General features: G+C 49.9%; 2 protein-coding genes across 2 annotated transcripts in view; one reads left to right on the plus strand and one right to left on the minus strand.

Moving 5' to 3' along the window:
* The first annotated feature begins 862 nt into the window (after nucleotides 1–862).
* Nucleotides 863–15,759, plus strand: IDH3G (isocitrate dehydrogenase (NAD(+)) 3 non-catalytic subunit gamma). Its single transcript, XM_056850316.1, has 12 exons — nucleotides 863–931; nucleotides 5,923–6,020; nucleotides 6,493–6,605; nucleotides 7,526–7,586; nucleotides 8,214–8,346; nucleotides 8,828–8,961; nucleotides 10,373–10,475; nucleotides 11,106–11,252; nucleotides 13,132–13,226; nucleotides 13,373–13,446; nucleotides 14,658–14,740; nucleotides 15,751–15,759. The coding sequence occupies exons 1-12, from the start codon at nucleotides 863–865 to the stop codon at nucleotides 15,757–15,759; spliced, it is 1,119 nt and encodes a 372-aa protein (XP_056706294.1).
* Nucleotides 15,760–18,634: 2,875 nt separating this feature from the next.
* Nucleotides 18,635–19,065, minus strand: part of SRPK3 (SRSF protein kinase 3) — a 39,282-nt gene continuing 38,851 nt past the window's right edge. Inside the window, exon 16 of the mRNA XM_056867354.1 lies at nucleotides 18,635–18,819. Within this exon, the coding sequence (XP_056723332.1) occupies nucleotides 18,635–18,819 (185 nt within the window). The remainder of the gene's footprint in view (nucleotides 18,820–19,065) is intronic.

Genomic DNA, 19,065 nt, shown 5'->3' on the forward strand with positions numbered 1-19,065 from the left:
TTGTTTCAATGTAGCCGCTCTAGGAGGACTAGGGTCATAGATGTCGAGGCTGAAGAGGGGGAGGGAAAAAATGAGGAGACAGGGAATGGATCGACGGGGGGGGAGATACGGACGGACCTACGACTTCCGGCTGTCGCTTTGAGCATGGGGGAAGGGGGAGGGTTTGTTTCAATGTAGCCGCTTTAGGAGGACTAGGATCATAAATGTCCATAAGGAAGGGAGGGAGGGGGAAAAAAAATCAGGAGACAGGAAATGGATTGACGGGGGAGATACGGACGGATATACGACTTCCGGTTGTCGCTTTGAGCATGGGGAAGGGGAAGGGTTTGTTTCAATGTAGCCGCTCTAGGAGGACTAGGATCATAGATGTGAAGCCGGAAGAGAGGGAGGGGAAAAATGTGGAGACAGGGAATGGATCGACGGAGGGAGATACGACCGGACCTACGACTTCCGAGCATGGGGGAAGGGGGAGGGTTTGTTTCAATGTAGCCGCTCTAGGAGGACTAGGATCATAGATGTGAAGCCGGAAGAGAGGGAGGAAAAAATCAAGAGGCAGGAAATGGATCGACGGGGACGGACGGATATACGACTTCCGGTTGTCGGTTTGAGGGTGGGGGGGAAAGGTGGAGGGTTTGTTTTCTGAGGTGTGATATTGCCTTCTCAGTCTTTAAGGAGCGACGTGGGTGTTTGAAACTTAATGGAGCCGAAACGCAATTAAAATAATTAAACATTGTTAAAAGGGGGTAATATATGACGGTTTCCGTTGCGCATGCGCGGCTATCCGCCAAAGCTCGCGAGAGTTGGACGGGGTCTCGCGGTATCCAGACAACTGTTTCTTCAACTCCACGCGCAGCCCTCAAAGATGGCCGTTTCGGTGACGCTGAAGGCCTCCAGGCCGCTTTGGAAGCCGGCTTTGCTGGCCCCTCGCTCGGTGAGGATCGCGGACCGCCGCTAAGGCGCCGACCTTGCAGGGCCGTCTGAAGCGAAAATATAGCGTGTACGGGTGGAGGAGAGGGTATCGATTGGGTTGTATGCGATTGGCTAAGAATCGGGCGGTGGGCGGGGCAGAACGCGGACGAGGCTTTCTCATTGGCTGTTCATCGAGGTGGGGGCGTTTCGGGGGGAAAATGTTCTGAGTGGGCCGTCCCTTTCTCAGGGGTGGGACTAGTTAGCGAAGCGACCTTTCTGATTGGGCGATAGGAAAAAGAGTGGCTATCCAGATAGCTCTGATCAAAGGATAACACTGGAGATCAGATGTTAGCTAAACAGCTATGTTGCTTAATGGTACCAAGTTTTAAACAATTACAAAGCTGGGATCCAAAATCTCTCCAGCCCAACACAGAGTCAGACAGCAAAAATAAATCAATCTTTTGTTCCACAAGCAGCAAGCTTTATACATTTTCTGGCAATAAAAGATACTTTTCAGAATCAGACCAGAAGCATCATTTCTTGGCTACTGAAGTAAACAAGTGTTTCTGCCTTAAACCAGTTCTTTAGCTGAAACATGAATGTTCCCTTTGCCTAGATAACGGGCGAACAGAGCAGAGAAAACGGCTGCGTTCACGAAATTGCAACATTGTGGAATGTACTGCTTTATGCAGACTGTTTGAATAGAGAGAGAAACATAGAGGGAAGGGGGGGTTCTTGACACGCATTCTACATGGCGTCACGTCTAAAAGAGGGATTTCTGCACCTGTTTATGTACACAGTCAGTTAGTAGTGCCACAGGTAAAATACCTTTATCGTGGGCACTTCACCATGAAATCCCCAAAAGGGGTTGCCATAAGTCGGCTGCGACTTGAAAGGACTTTACACACACACACAAGGATGAATGACCCTGTAGGGTTTTCAAGGCAAGCGACTTACAGAGGTGGTTTGCCATTGGCTTCCCCTGCATAGTGATCCTGAAATCCCTTGGTGGTCTCCCATCCAAATGCTGAGCAGGGCCAACCACAGGGTCGCCATTATTCGGCTGTGACTTGACACACACACAAAGATGGATGTATTCTGGGGACCTCAAATCTCTCACCTTGTATTTTCTCTCTCCCTCACAGGTGCAGGCTCTAACAGATGTCAATCGCAGGAAGGTGACCTCGGTTGGTATAACTTCTGCCTGGCCTCCTTTGTCCCAAAACGATGCTGTCGGGGAGTTCCCCCTGCCCTCCCACTAAGTGACCTGGAAGAGTCATTCAGTATAATCATGTTGTCATGGCCTCAGTCATGGTTATCTGTCTATCAGCCTAGAACATACAGCCCTGGGGCCAGATCCAGCCCATGAGCCGGATGAGGCAGCCACCCCCCCCCCCCAGTCCCAATCTGGCTGGCGGTCCTGCTGCAAGCTCGCCAGCTAAGGCAACTACCTACCCCACTCTCGATCTGGGCTGGTGAGGCAGGGCCCGACTAAGGGACATTTATGTCGCATTTGGCCCTCCTTAACAAATGAGTTTGACACCCCTGGCCTAGAATGTTAATCCTGACCTGTGCAGCAGGGAAACTGTAAAGACTAATTATTATTATTTAATATCCTACCTTTTCCCCACCCAGGGCGGCCAAATGTTTGACTTTAAAAGAAAAAAAGAGCACTATTTATTTTAGGTTTGTGAAAATGTGTCACAAGTTAAATTCAACAAAAGTCCCAAACCCTCACAGAGGGGGTTACCACACTTTGTATTCCCGGCGATGTATTAAGAGTTTGAAAATGTTATAAAAAACATCGTTTTAAAAGGGTTTTTGGATACCACGGCTTATAAATGGTTAGAAGACGTCTTCACAGTTAAAGGGGCCAAACAAAGTGCGAACAGTATTTTTTATAACGTTTTCAAACTCTTAATACATCGCTGGGAATACAAGTGCGGTAACCCGGCTGGTGATCATTCTACAGAATTTTCGTGACACCAGGGGGCGGGGAGGAACTATGATGTTAATTATTGCTATGCCACAATTAGTACAGCATCATTTCTTCAAATGCATTATTTTTAGCTGTATCTCTGACATGCTCTGGTCATTGAAGGCCCTTCTCAGATCTGCTGTGATCTCTGTTCTTTCCACACGTTCATCAAACCAAATTTTTACAGTTCTGAGGATTAGAAGCATCACCCTCTCCCCACCCCCCAAATAAATGCTAGGAGTTCCCAGGATCTGACCGATAAAATGTTCTGGAAACCACACTCTGTCACTTGCAGTGCTGTGATAGCCTACCGTGAGGACAAAAGACATAAAAGATTAAGACGCTATCACAGTTAAAATGCTGTTTCAGTTAGCATTTTTGGTTAAGTTGATTTCTGTTCTACTGCATTGTCTGAAACATCTTTTCCCTTTTGTTTTATCTTTCCTCTTTCCCCGCAATATTTTGCTCCTGTCATCTCGCCTGCAGCAGCAGATCATCGTGAGTAGCTTTCCTACTTTGTCCAGGGCTAAACTGGGAGCCGGAGTCCCTGGGCAGCAATCCATCTCCTCTGGCTCTTGAGATTTCAGAGGGCCGCAAAAGCCCCGAGCTGGATATCCAGGGCAGTTCTGTCCACTTGGGTGGGGAATGCATGAGGTGTTTTTTTTTTTTTAATGCCAAGCCAAAACTTTGAGGGAGGGCAGAAATCTTTGAGAAGGGGCAGAAAAGAGCAACCAAAATGATCCAGGGGGCTAGAGCAACTGCCCTATGAACACGCTTAGGGCTGTTTAGCCTGGAAAGAAGGCGGTTAAGGGGAGACTTAATAGAGGTCTATAAAATTATGCATGGTATGGAGAGAGCGGACAGGAAGAAGCCTTTCTCTCCCTCTCATAATACTAGAATGCGGGGTCATCTGCTGAAGCTGCAGGGTGAGAGACTCAAAACAGATGAAAGGAAGCGTTTCTTCACACAATGCAGTTACATTGTGGAACTCCCTGCCCCAGGATGCGGCGATGGCTGCCAACTTTGGAAGGCTTTAAGAGGGGAGTCGACATGTTCACGGAGGAGAGGGGTATCCATGGCTACTAGTCCAAATGGATACTAGTCATGATGTATACCCTTCCAGTTTTCTTTTTGTGTTGGGAGCGCATTCTCGGGTGTATCCTTGATTGGCACAAGGTGGCGTTGGGGACCAGACAGTAAGCCTGCAGGAGTGACCTACGAGGCGCGCGGGCCCTCAGTGTGCAGAGATTCATTAGCATACAAAGTCAGGGAGGAAAGGTCCTCTGCAGGGCGAAAGCTGGGTGACCGTGGCGCTGTTGGGTGGAGTCTGAGAGTGGCCGCGTACATACCAAAATAGAACACCTATGCTGAAACTCAGTAGTACAAAACAGCACGATGGCACAAACTAAATACCTCAGAATCAATGAACATATTATAACTCATATGTTAAAATTACACAAGTTTTTCTCCCTCTCCCACAATACTAGAACGCGAAGTCATCTGTTGAAGCTGGAGGGTGAGAGATTCAAAACAGATAAAAGGAAGTATTTTTTCACACAACGCATAGTTAAACTGTGGAACTCCCTGCCCCAGGATGTGGTGATGGCTGCCAGCTTGGAAGGCTTTAAGAGGGGAGCGGACATATTCTTGGAGGAAAGGGGTATTCATGGCTATTAGTTAAAATGGGTACTAGTCATGCTGCATACCTGTTCTCTCTAGTATCAGAGGAGCAGGCCTATTATATTAGGTGCTGTGGAACACAGGCAGGATGGTGCTGCTGCAGTCGTCTTGCTTGTGGGCTTCCTGGATGCACCTGGTTGGCAACTGTGTGAACAGACTGCTGGACTTGATGGGCCTTGGTCTGATCCAGCAGGGCCTTTCATGTTCTTATGTTCTTAAGTTAATAACTTGAAGAGAAGACGGTCCACACTAAATACTCTGAGCTTCAAAGTTCATGAGTATGTATCGCAACATGCTGAAACAAAGCGAGAGCAGCTGAAAAATCCATTGCTTCCTCCACCCGAGGAATAATACATCCTGAGGTCTTGCTCCTGCACTTCTGGGCAAGTTCACAACCCTGAATTTTTCCCCTTCTGAGCAAGCTACAACAGCACATACAACCTTGGATTTGGGCAGTTCTCAGCTGCTCTCGCTTTGTTTCAGCGCGTTGCAATACATACTCGTGAACTTTGAAGCTCAGAGTATTTAAAGTGTGGACCGTCTTCTATTCACAAATCACAAAACCACGCAAGGTTGGAAGAGACCACAAGGGCCATCCAGTCCAACCCCCTGCCATGCAGGATCCCACAATCAAAGCGCTCCCGACAGATGGCCATCCAACCTCTGCTTAAAGACCTCCAAAGATGGGGACTCCCCCCCCCCCCGAGGCAGTGCATTCCACCGTTGAACCGCCCTCACCGTCAGAAAGTTCTTCCTAATGTTTAGGTGGAATCGTTTTTCTCTTAGTTTAAATCTATTACTCCGTGTCCTAGTCTCTGGAGCAACGGAGAACAAGCTAGTTCACTCATTAACATGGCATCCCTTCAAATATTTAAACATGGCTATCATGTCACCCCTTAACCTTCTCTTCTCCAGACTAAACAAACCCAGCTCCTTAAGTCTCTCCTCATAGGGCATGGATTCCAGACCTTTGACCATTCTGGTTGCCCTCCTCTGGACATTCTCCAACTTGTCAACATCCTTCTTAAATTGTGGAGCCCAAAACTGGACACAGTATTCCAAGTGAGGTACAGTGGTAGCATTACTTCCCTTGATCTAGACACAATACTCCTATTGATGCAGCCCAGAATTGCATTGGCCTTCTTAGCCACCAATGCTATTAAATTCTGTAATTTGAATGTATGAGTTATAATATGTTTATTGATTCTGAGATGTTCAGTTGTTGATGCCATCGTGCTGTTTTATTTTGTGCCACTGAGACCGGCCGCATGCATCTGCGGAGTGGGGGCCTTGCGAGTTGATGCACCAGTCCCTTGGCTTCTGTTTTTGATCTCCCTGCTTCCCCTCCTTGACAGCCGCCTCCAGCCAAATATGGGGGCCGCCACACAGTAACCATGATCCCTGGAGACGGGATTGGGCTAGAACTCTCACTGCACGTCAAGGAGATATTCAGGTACAAACTCTCTCCATCTCTCCCTCCATCTGCCCTAGCTCCCTAGATTGCTTTCTTCTCCCAAAGTAGAGCTGGACGGGGTGGCAGGGCAGGGGAGGAGCAGTGCCATGGGATAATTTTTTATTTTAAAAAATGCAGCTTCATGTACTTACTGGAAGTGATAAAGGGTAGCTCTAGGATTTGCTGGATACTCTATTTTAAAACCATAGAGTTTCCAGCGGTTCCTAGAGCTACACTTTGTCCCTTCCAGTAAAAACATCTGGTAAGTACATCAGGCGCTTGGGACGGCAGTGGGCAATGGGACCTGGGGGCAGGGAATCCCACTTCTCCCACCGAGCTGGAGTTGACAGTACTCCCTCAGACCTAGCTTGTCTTTACGGCACTCCCTCAGACCTAGCTTGTCTTTACGGTACTCCCTCAGACCTAGCTTGTCTTACGGTACTCCCTCAGACCTAGCTTGTCTTTACCCCAGGCATGCCTGTGTGCCAGTGGACTTCGAAGAGGTTTTCGTGAGTTCAGAGGCCTCCGACAGGGACCTGCAGAATGCCATCATGGCCATCCGGCGGAATCGGGTGGCCCTCAAAGGTAATGGCAACCCCGTTGCATCGTCTGCAGTAGAAGGAGCTCTGCAGATGGGGCAGGTCAACTAAAGTATGCATTTGGTAGCTCCACGGGACATCTGGAAGGTTTGTTTTGTTGAAGGAGCTCCAAGTTAGAGCTGCAGTTCCCTGCTCAATACTAGCGGGAAGGGTTCCTTCCACAGCGTGAGCTGCCTGCATTGTGGGCTGTCAAAAGGAGCTGTGCACATTTCTAAGGAACTATATTCCCATTGTATTCCCATTTTTCTGCCCTGACCCCTGCTTGGTTGGAATAGGCTCTCTAGTCAGACCAGGGCCCTGTGGGACCTTAAAGCGTTCCACAGGGCCTGCAAAACGGAGCCATTCCGCCAGGCCTGTGGTTGAGGCCAGCTTTTTCTATCAATGCTGGCCTTCCCCTAACCTCCACCACTCTTACTTTTTCCCTTCCCTTTAGTTACCTTATGGGATTGTATCCATCTGCTCTCCTGGCTACATATTAACTTTAGGGGCGCCTTTAGATAATCTCTGTTCAAATCACTGATTTTATAGGGCTGTTTTAATGCTGTTTTAAATGTTTTATCTTGTTATGGTACATTATACTTTTGCGTAAGCCGCTCTGAGCCCAGCCTGGGCCGGGGAGAGCAGGGTAGAAATTTAATAAAAATTAAAAAAAAAAACTTAAAATATGGACGGAGGAAGTGGGGATGAAAAAACTGCAGCTTGCTGACAGATTTCTCGTGTTCAGTCCCCTTGTCCTAGTCTGCTCCTGACCCCCACAAAAGGCGAAGGCAAGTTCAGCAGACTCCTATTTGAATGCCCCGTCTCAGCCTTTCCCGCCTAAACTAACTAAAGAAATAGATTTTGTGTTTCTGCAAGGCAGGGGCTGCCCCCCCTTCCTTAACCGGTTCTCTTTTCTTGGCTTTATAGGAAACTTGGAGACAAACCATAACCTGCCGCCTTCTCACAAGTCCCGCAATAACATTCTACGGTGAGTGGGAAGAGGCATAATTGGGATGCCAGACAGAGAGACTGAAAGCAGGCTCCAACTCCCATACAGGGAAGCTGCCCTTCCAAGAAGCATCCCCCACCCTGTAAAGGGCCCAATAAATCTCCGGTGTTCGCTGGTCAGCAAAATCAAGAGTGGTTAAACACCTGGTAGTCTACATGTGCCCTGACCTGGATGGCCCAATCTCATTAGATCTCAGAAGCTAACCTCTGCCTGAGACCCTGGAGAGCCGCTGCTGGTCTGAGTAGGCAATACTGACTTTGATGGACCCAGGGTCTGATTCAGTATAAGGCAGCTTCATGTGTTGGGGAGGGTCCATGGCTCAGTGGTAGAGCATCTGCTTGGCATGCAGCAGGTCCCAGGTTCAATCCTCGGCATCTCCAGTTAGGGACCAGGCAAGTAGGTGATGTGAAAGACCTCTGCCTGAGACCCTGGAGAGCTGCTGCCTGTCTGAGTAGACAGTACTGACTTTGATGGGCCGAGGGTCTGATTCAGCATAAGGCAGCCTCATGTGTTCAAGACCCCCAGAAAGGTTAGGTGCGTCCTAAAGTCATCCGAAAGCCGAGGCTACGCTGTGTGACCTTCTGTGTTCCCTTTCTGCTTTGACAGCACTACCCTGGATCTCTTTGCGAACGTGATCCACTGCAAGAGTCTCCCAGGCGTGGCAACCCGGCATCGGGACATCGACATCCTTATGGTCCGGGAGAACACGGAGGGAGAGTACAGCAGCCTGGAACACGAGGTGCTGTAGCAGAGGCGGCTGCAGTCGCCTGCTTCTTCCCTTCCTCTGCAGGCGAATTTTTTCTTGGCATGGGGGTGGGGGTAGAACTGAGGAGTACTTACTAAGGTTGCCAGGTCCCTCTTCACCACCAGCGGGAGGTTTTTGGGTGGAGCCTGAGGAGGGAGAGGTTTGGGGAGGGGAGGGACTTCGATGCCATAGAGTCCAACTACCGAGGCGGCCATTTTCTCCAGGTGAATTGATCTCTATCGGCTGGAGACTAGTTGTAAAAGCAACTCTAGTGGGGAAATACCTGGCGATTTTGGGGGTGGAGTCTGAGGAGGGTAGGGTTTGGGGCCATTTTCTCCAGTGGCCATTTTCTCCAGCTGAACTGATCTCTGTCGGCCGGAGGTCAGTTGTAATAGCGGGAGATATCCAGGTAGTACCTGGAGGTTGGCAACCCCGCCGCTGACGCTCTCTTCCACCCCCCCACCCGCACACCTAGAGCGTCTCTGGCGTGGTGGAGTGCCTGAAGATCATCACAAAGACCAAGTCGCTGCGCATCGCTGAGTACGCTTTCCAGTTAGCGAAGGAAGCTGGGCGCAAGAAAGTGACGGCCGTCCATAAGGCCAACATCATGTAAGTTGCGGGGTGCAAAATGTTGGGGGCGAGGCGAGGAGGGGGAAGAAAGCTCTCTGACTCTGAGGGGACATGTGCCACAAACGGTTAACCGCAGGAGACGAGGCCATCCTCGTGTGCATTTAGTGGGTGGCTTCTTATGTCTTGGGGTGGTTATCATCTAGTCAATAAACAAAAAAAGGGCAGGGGGAAAGAAGACCCAACCTGAAAAACCAAAAGCTGGTTACCCAAAGGTTGGGTGGAGAAAGATAAAGAGATGTTATATAGAAATATCGTTATTTTAGGGTGCTTATATCAGGGTTAAAAACATTAAAATTGATCAAAGCACAATAGCAACTATTAAGGTTGGTAAACTTAAACCACACACCATACGCGTTTTGGCCAACTGGCCTTCATCAGTGATCAGATTAAAATCCCACATAATGCACACACAAACAATGTACAAATGTATCACAATATATAAACAGAATTAGAAAAGCCCAGGTATATGTGGGGGCGTGTAGATCAGTTTTCAAATTTGAAAGCCCACTAAGGGATACCTGCAAGTTGTTCAACTCTGGGCTATGTCTCCCATATGGAGTGTGCATGCACGTATCAACCCGATAATATGTCAATAGTTGTTATTGTTCTTTGTTTTATCAATTTTAATGTTTTTCACCGTGATATAAGCGCCTTTCTCCACCCAACCTTTGGGTAACCTACTTGTGGTTATCTTCTAGGCCAGGGTTGTCGAACTCAATTGTTACAAGGGGCCAGATATGACATGAATATCCGGCCCCTCATAACAATTACCACTACACCAAGAGCCAGTGTGGTATAGTGGTTAAGAGCGGTGGTTTGGAGCGGTGGAGTCTGATTTGGAAAACCAGATTCAATTCCCTGCTCCTCCACATGAGTGGCGGAGGGTAATCTGGTGAACTGGATTTGTTCCCCCACTCCTACACACGAAGCCAGCCTGGTGACCTTGGGCCAGTTCTCCTAGAGCTGTCTCAGCCTCACCTACCTCATAGGGTGTCTGTTGTGGGGAGTGAAGGGAAGGTGATTGTAAGCCGGTTTGAGTCTCCCTTAAGTGGTAGAGAAAATCAGCATATAAAAACCAACTCCTCTTCCTCTCCTGAATGTCACTTGGTCGGGCCGGGCCATGCCTCGCCAGCCCAGATCGAGAGTGGGGTGGTGGTGGCTGGCTCGCGGGCCAGATAAGAGCTCTCAAGGGCCAGATCCCCCCCCCCCCGGGCCTTATGTTTGACACTCCTGGTCTAGGCCTTGTGAAGTGTGGGAGAGGCAGCAGGTCAGTAGGCCGAACTTGAGGTCGTTTTCCAGGCCGCAGGTCCTTTGTCTCTTGGGCCCGTTTGGCTGCAGGTCCAACATCCGCTCTGGCTGACCCCGCCCTCCCTCTTCTTTTCCCTTAAAGGAAGCTGGGCGATGGACTGTTTCTCCAGTGCTGCAGAGAGGTGGCAGCTGGCTACCCAGACATCACCTTTGACAGCATGATCGTCGACAACACCACCATGCAGGTATTCTTCCGTTACCTCTGCTGCAAGGCCTCCCGGGTCCTTCTCTCAGGAAAATTCAAAGTTGTGGGTTTCCTCCATTCCCTTTGATAGTGTGGCCGAGAGATTTGCACAAAGGCCTTTCAGAATTTCTCAGCAGTAGCACCTCACTTCTTTAGTCCCCCCTCCCCCAAAAATGCTTGTTGCTGCCGCCTACCTGCAGACACTGCTTACATCAACGGACCTTGCAGGTAGGTGGCAGACACCGTTCACATCATCATGCTCAGTTATGCTCACCGACTTCGTTCTGGCGAAATGTTTTGTCTTACCTTGAACGCTAGATATCCTGTTTGCTTCCTCCTTTTTATCCAGGCAATACAGAATTCCCCAGTGATAGAAAGAAGTCCTCCTCTGTGGTTTTTGGGGAGTGATGTGAGACTTTGCGGGAGGGAAATAAGCTTTCAAATAGCTTTTATAACACAACCTCACCATTAGGATATGTCATTTTTCTAAAACCCTACAGATCTACAGATGGGTAGGGAGTTCATGCCCACTTGCAGATAGCCCTGAAACACGCCTCTGATTGGGCAGGTGGGCAGACAACGGCTACCGTCAGCTTACCTTTCCTAGTTGCCTTCTCTTTTGAATTCCCAGCTGGTCTCCCGTCCGCAGCAGTTCGATGTCATGGTCATGCCTAACCTCTACGGCAACATCGTCAACAACGTCTGTGCCGGACTGGTCGGGGGCCCGGGTTTGGTGCCGGGGGCCAATTACGGGCGTGACTATGCAGTTTTTGAAACGGTGAGGCACAGGAGGAGGTTTGAGATCTTGAGGGGGAGTGGATAAGAACATAAGGAAAGCCCTGCTGGATGAGAGCAAAGCCCATCAAGTCCAGCAGTCTGTTCCCACAGTGGCCAACCAGGGGCCTCTAGGAAGCCCACGAGCAAGACGACTACAGCAGCATTATCCTACCTGTGCTCCACAGCACCTAATAGAATAGGCATGCTCCTCTGAGACTGAATAGGTATGCATCATGACTAGTATCCATTTGGACTAGGAGCCATGGATAGCCCCATCCTCCATAAGAACATAAGCAAAGCCCTGCTAGATCAGACCAAGTTGTCACCACTTGTTTTATGAAGAAAGGTATTTTCCATTAAACAAAGAGCCATCTCTGCCCCGAGTAACTTGCTTTAGTTCACTAACAAAGGCAGGTCTCTGCCCCAAAGAAATTGCAATTTAAAATTGGACAGTAGGTAGAAAACTGAAGTAGGGATGGGAGAGGCCTCGTGGCCGGATTTCTTGACAGAGTGCAAAATCCCTGGTGCCTGGCACTCAGGACAATGCAGAGAGTAGGAAGCCGGGTGAGCCGTGGTACGTGGGGCTGCTCACTTCCTTCATCTTCCACTCCAATCAGCAACTGCTCAGCTGGAGGAATGCCCCCTCCCCAGTCAATCATTTTCCAGCTAGATTCGAACCTCTCAGTGAAGCACTTCCTTAAAAGAAGAAAGAATGCCTTTGCATCCTGAGTTCCTTCTTTGCAACACCCCTCCCGTCTGCTCACTGGGGTATAAGGACGCAGAGATCTCCATTCCCACCCGTATTTTTAAATTAATTTATTTAATTTATACCCCCCGCCCTCTCCAGCCAAAGGTCAGACTCAGAGCGGCTCACATAAAACTCTAGTATACATTAAAATAGAATAAAACATTTAAAACCAGCAATTAAGACAGCCCTGTAAAATCCTAAATAGCATAAAAGCTATCTGATGGCTACAGAGGGGCAAACAGATGAATAGGCCCCCATAGATGGTAAAAAGGGGAAAAAATCAGCCGTGGAGGGTAGTGGAGAAAGAGAACCGTAGCTGGCCTCAACCAGAAGCCTGACGAAAAGAGCTTTGATTCTCAAAAGCTGATATCCTGGCCCTTCTTTCAAGACCATACAGATTACTAAAGAGTTGGGAGGGATTCTCTTCAGCTTCTTATCTGACCTCCATCGCTTTTACCAAATTTCGATGGGCTTTTCCAAGAGCTCGTTTTAATGCCTTTCCGTCAGCCTTGCTCAGCGGGAGATTCCAGCATTTACTTTTGGAGTCTTAGGTTGTGCCCCCTCTGATGTTGAGACAATTACCCCTATTTTGTTGTATTGTGAATTTTATCAGGATATCAGAAATAGGCGGCTTTTGCCCTTGTTGACCAGAGTTTTTAGACATTTGGATGATTTCATTATTAAATATTTACTTGAGGATAAAGATGCCAACATTCCCTACACAGTGGCAAAGTTTTGTCACATTGCCACCAGAGTGCGAAGAGCTCGGGGATAGCGCATCAGAATTGTAATCCTGGCTCTGTATCGATCAGTTTTAACAACGTTTATCTGCTGGTCAAATGACTGTAAATAAATGAACTGAAACTGAACTGGTGCCCTGGAAATCTTGTTGGTTTCTAAGGTGCTCCTGGACTCGAATTTTGCACTTCCTTAAAAGAAATAGAAGGGCCAGGTGGGGGGTGGGGAGAGGTAAATCAGCGAGAAATGAGATCAGCTCTGTCACTGGCCCCGTACGTTTCTCCCCCCTTCCATTCTGGCTCCTGAGTTTTGCAAACGGAATGGTCACGGGGCAAAAAAATCGGGTTTTTTGTCTCTGATGTCCCCGTCTCCATTTTTATTTCTCTCCCCACAGGCTACTCGCAACACCGGCAAGAGCATCGCCAACAAGAACATCGCCAACCCTACCGCAATGCTGCTCGCCAGCTGCATGATGCTGGACCACCTCAAGTAGGTGCCCGAGCCGCGGGAGCCTCTCCTCAAGGATCCCCATTACTTCTACCGGTCACTCGCGGCAGCTTCTTCCTCCGCCACGGGGGAGAAAACTGGTTTTGGGCAGCGGTTCCTGACCTCTTGACTCTGTTGTCACATTGCAGGCTCCACAGCTACGCGTCCGTGATCCGCAAGGCAGTCCTGGCTTCCTTGGATGATTCAAGGGCGAGTTTCTTCTGTCCCTCCCCCCTCCCACCTGATCATAGAATCATAGGGCTGGGCCATAGAGGCCATCTAGTCCCCCGATTAATGCAGGATCAGCCTAGAGCGTCCCTGACAAGTGCTTGTCCAGCCTCTGTTTAAAGACTGCCAGTGAAGGGGGAGCTCACCACCTCCCTAGGTGGCCAATTCTGCTGCTTGAACAACTCATACTGTAAAAAATATTTCCCTGATATCCAGCCGGTACCTCTTTGCCCTCGATTTAAACCCATTATTGCGAGTCCTCTCCTCTGATGCCAACAGGAACAGCTCCCTGCCCTCCTCTAGGGGACAGCCCTTCAGATACTTAAAGAGAGCCATCATGTCCCCCCCTCAACTTCCTCTTCTCCAGACTGAACATTCCCAACTCCCTCAGCCTTTCCTTGTAGGGCTTGGTCTCCCAGAGTGTCTCATAGGGCTGTGGTCCATTCGTCATGGTTGGGGGTGCAAGGTCAGGAGGGGGCAGGCTGCGGTCTGGAAGGGTGTCTGAGGGACTTGTGGGAAAGCGAGACTCCCAGCCCTGTCAGCCAGGGCTGACTGCATTGAGATGGCTTTTCCCTCCTTTCGACCCGTCAGGGTACCCAAGAGCTGGAGATCATGTGTGTGTAAAAGCTTAAGTCTCGTATAGGTGCCGACTTAGGAGACTTCAGTGTGCTTGAAGAAAACTGGCTTGAGGGGAAGACAGAGAAAATGGTGTTGCTTACATGTAACTGTTGTTCATTGAGTGGTCTTCCTTCCAGTTCCCATGTGGGACTGCAAGGAGGCCACAAAGATGAAAACAGTGTTGCTTACCTGTAACTGTTTTTCGAGTGGTCCTCCTTGCAGGCCCACATGGGAACTGCGCATGCACAGGCCGGCTTGCGCATACACAGTTCCCATGTGGGACCGCAAGGAGGCCACGAAGATGAACCACTCGTGCCACAAGTTTTATTTAAAGCAATTCTGCCGTTGTGGTTTCCACCAAAGAATTCTGGGAAATGTTTAATCTGATGAGGGGTGTTAAGAATTTTCAGATTCCCCCTTCTTGCAGAACTGCAGTTCCCAAGTTTCCCGGGGGCGATTTAGTTTTAAACCAGCAAATCTGTAGTGCAGATTTGCTCCAAGAGTTCTGCTGGAGAGGACGACGGATGGGTGCTCGCACGCCAGTACAGCTCAACAGGACTTTCTCTCTCCTCCAGACCCACACGCCAGATATCGGAGGGCAGGGGACGACTTCGGAGGCTGTCCAGTCCATCCTGAAGCAGATCCGCAGGTCTGCAGTCAACCTGGCACAGGTGAGGCGGGTGGGAAAGCATGGCTTCATTCCTCAGCTGTCGGTAGGGCTCGTGGGCAGGGCCGGGCGAGAGGGGCACAGCCAAAGAAGCTGGGGAAGAAAAGCCGTTCGGGCTTTGGAAGCCCTGTAAATTGTGTTCAAGCACTGAAGTTGGTGGTGGTGGTGGGAGGGGAGATCTTAAGTCGTCGTCACGCTCTGCTTGTTTGTATCTCCTGGCAGTTTCTCATTTCTGCCTTTTGGGTTGAACGCAAGATAAGAGGTGGAAACAGGCAGCTTCCTTTCAGACACTCTACCCTCGGCTGGGGAGAGGGGGAAAATCTTGCACTGGCCTTGCAGTTGAATCAAAGACTTGAGCCATGGTCTCCTCCTCCCCCATAAAGCGACAGGGGTTATAGTGCAGAGGATTGGTACGCAGAATAAGGCCTTTTTTAAAAAAAAGCTGCAGACTTTGGGCTCTAAACACAGTGACCTTTTTTACTTGAAGAGGGCCAGCATGGCGTAGAGGTTAAGAGCGGTGGTTTGGAGCGGTGGAGTCTGATCTGGAGAACCGGGTTTGATTTCCTACTCCTCCACATGAGCGGCGGAGGCAAATCTGGTGTTTCCCCACTCCTACACACGAAGCCAGCTGGGTGACCTTGGGCTAGTCACACTCTCTCAGCCCCACCTACCTCCCAGGGTATCTGTTGTGGGGAGGGGAAGGGGATTGTAAGCTGGTTTGAGTCTTCCTTAAGTGGTAGAGAAAGTCAGCATATAAAAACCAACTCTTCTTCTTCTTGTAGGTGCCATCCTAAAACCAGAGAGCAGGAATAAAGGAGATGCCCCACTCCGGCGGCGCAACTGAAATAAATACCTCCCCAAATAGTGTGGGTGCACCCCTGCTGTATGAAACCGAAGCAGACCGAACTGCCCAAGCTCTACACTCCATCTTCTCTACATAGCCCATAAACAGGCAGTTCTTTGCACGGAAATAAAATGTAAATGTGATGTCTATCCTGTCTCTCTCTCTGTTAGATCGTCTGAAAAATACGGTTCACTGGGTTAATGCAGGCAGCGAGGGGAAAAAGGGGCTTCAGGTTAGGATCCTTGGATTTCATCAGAGGGAAGGATGCTGAAACAAAGGGGCAAGCCTAGTGGTTTGTTCCAAAACTGTATGTCAGATCCCACACGTGGGGCTGCCAGACCAGGAAGTAAGGGTGTGAGGGGTCCCAAATGGGATAAACGGAGAGAGGAGGCTGGACGGCAGACTTCCTTCGTGTGTGCTACGGTCATGAAGTATAGCTTGCCGCTCAGTAATGCTGCCTATTTCAGCCCCCATCTAGATGAGCCAGGCTAGCCTGATCTCAAAGGCTAAGCAGGGTTGGCCCTGGTTAGTACTTGGATGGGAGACCACTGAGGAAATCCAGGGTTGCTATGCAGAGGGAGGCAACGGCAAACCAAGACAAAGCAGAGGCTCCACCACTGAGCCACAGCCCTTCCCCAACATAAAGCTGCCTTTTACTGAATCAGACCCTTGGTCCATCAAAATCAGTATTGTCTACTCAGATGGGCAGGGGCTCTCCAGGGTCTCAGGCGGAGGTCTTTCACCTCACCTCCCACCTGGTCCTTTTAACTGGAGATGCCGGGGACTGAACCTGGGACCTTCTGCATGCCAAGCAAAGGTTCAACCACTGAGCCACGGCCCCTCCCCAAATGAAGTTTTTTTTTCACCTTCCAGGAAGAGGATAAAACTCTGGCAGGCGTCAAGTTACTTACCGTTGTCTGGACACCGCGGAGTACGCCTAGTCCTTGTTCCCTTACCATGGTTTTCTGTAAACAACCTTCCCCCTCCCCTTTTTGAAAGGACGCGGGCAAAGGCTTCTTGCAAACGTTTTAATGAAAAGTTGTATTCAACACCCTGGCAACAGCACAGGGGCGTTCCAAACACACACACGCACACGTTTCCCCCACTCTGGCGAACCTGGGCCCCGCTAGAAAGGAAGGCCCCAGCTTCTCATTCAAGAGGAATGCGAGGAACTAATATTGTCGCTCTTCCTTCACCTGGTTCTGCGTTACAACTTTGGTTTAAAGAGAGGCCCCTTGGATGTCACACACCCAAAAGGTGCAGGCTTCACGCACAGACCTGCCCCCGTTCCCCACCCCACAGTCTGAGGCCTAGTCCTCCTAGGCTCCGATCCTAACTCTCCCGAGAAGGGTATCATGTTTGCGTGTCTTCGCCCTAGGTGTAGATGCCCTCCTGGGGAATCGGCTATGGGGGGTGGGGGCGTCACGATTTAGCTCCTCCGTTCGGTCCTTCATCCTGAACAATTAAAAAACCCAAATTCTTCGCCAACGGCAAACCGCCAGTATGGCCGTTCGCTCATCTATGCCAAACTCTCCGGAGCAGCTGTTCCCTCTGCTTTAGAGCCCCGAGAGGGCACCAAAGTATCAGAAGACGGGCTGGGACGATAGGGCCTTAAGACAGCAAACGCTTCAGCGGCAACCAAACTTCCGTCAGCAGAAAAGGGGTAAAAAAACAGAGCTGGAGAATAAATTTGTACCAACACACACACACATAATCTAGCTTCTGGCATCTTTTTTCCCCAGCTAGGCTCGGGGTTGAAATAAATTATGCAAAATGCGGCAATTATCGTGTTCCTCTCCCTCTCAAAAGCTTGAGGGCAGGAATGGAGTGAGAAAGGAAATGGAGGAAGAGGCCAGTGAAGGAACAGAGTTAAACTAGAGGAACGATTTACAGGGAATAAACGTCCTGTTCTTGAAAGACCTGTTTTTTACCAGCCGTCCTTTTGCAAACATATTTCCTGAACAACGAAGGCTAAACGCTTGGTTTTTTTAGAACGAGAGCTTTGAGAAAGCTCAATTCTGACCAAATTCTGGCAACTCGTCCCTTGGTTAGCGCGAACTTGAAGGGCCCGGAGGATTAACCTTGGACCGGTTCATCCTGCCCCAAAAGCAGGACTTTCAAAATCCCTGGGGCGTTGGAAGCATCTTAAGGACTCCCTGATATCTGCCCTGGTTTATTCGGCGGTCGCATTTGGGCCGAATTCTCCGAGCAAATTTTTGCAAGCACAGGAACGTCGGCTACCAGCCCCTCCCAGCTGACTCAAAATGAGAATCCTTCCCTTCCACGTTCCTACCGAAAAGTCTGCTGCCTTCTCTGTGGGAAGCCCTACTGGTCTCTCTCCCCGCCCAACCCTCCTCCCCAACTCATACCGTCAACACACTTCCACACCAAGGTCAGGTAACTTTGCATAAGTTCATTTTCTTTGCATATGATGTTTGTAGCTCAGAAAGGCCGCGTTCCCTGGCGCGGAAACACGGGCGGGGAGGGACACGCGTTCACGGTGCCATGCGCTCAAGCGAAAAGCTCACGCCGCCGTTTCCGGCGTCTCGTTCGAACGTTCAGGCACACCCTCTAGCCCATCATCCAAACCTCATCCACGCATTCAGCCTGTATCACGACCACACACACAAGCACTGGGAAACTCGCCCTCGTAAATGGTACACATCTGTTCTCTTGCCTGCTGAAGTTAGGAAGTATTCCTTAAAAGGAGGGGGGGAGATGCAAAGAAGGCCAAGGCTAATATAAAAAGTCATAAACATCCTTCAACGGAGCGTGGAGAGAGCGTGCCTACCGGTAACTCGGAGAAAGCAACCTCTTGCGAAAGAACGGGGGAAAGAAACCTCCCGGCTGTGCTTCCGCCCGCCTCCCCAAAACAGCCACAGGAGAACCGCCTCTTGACTCCAACCCTGGACTGCCCTCCACTTGGGGGGGGGGAATAGGTGGGTCTTCCTCCGCTACTCCCGTAACGGGACCAGGCCCTGCGGCGGGAAGTCCGCACCGGATGGAGTCCCGTCGTTTTGGCGGTTGGTCCGTCTGTCGGGGTTTCGCCGGGCCCTAGGAGTTGAGCCAAGGGTGCTGCAGACACTGGGAGGCGGTAGCCCGCTCTTCGGGGATGAACTCCATCATGGGCAGGAGGAAGTCCGTGAACTGGGCCGCCTGCTCCAGGGGCCACTCGTACTTTTCGACCAGGACTTCGTACAAGCCCCAGTGCTTCAGGTTCTTAATGTGGCGGAGCTCTCCTGGGGACAGAGAGAAGCAGAAAACGATAAGTTTGGAAGGGGGTCCGATCCAGGACTGTGCGCGTGTCACGTTTTTGGAGGAATTGCAATTCTATATCAAGGAAAATTATATTTTTCAACCTGATTGCATTATCCGAACCGAACAAGTTTGCACGACTGCTCTTATGTTTCAAAACTTGTTCTGGTTTGCAAATAACCCCGTGGCTATTAGGAACCGTGAAATCAAGTACCCCAAGGTCAGGGGGG

Source organism: Euleptes europaea, chromosome 1 (genome assembly GCF_029931775.1).
Source record: "Euleptes europaea isolate rEulEur1 chromosome 1, rEulEur1.hap1, whole genome shotgun sequence".
NCBI lineage: Eukaryota > Metazoa > Chordata > Lepidosauria > Squamata > Sphaerodactylidae > Euleptes > Euleptes europaea.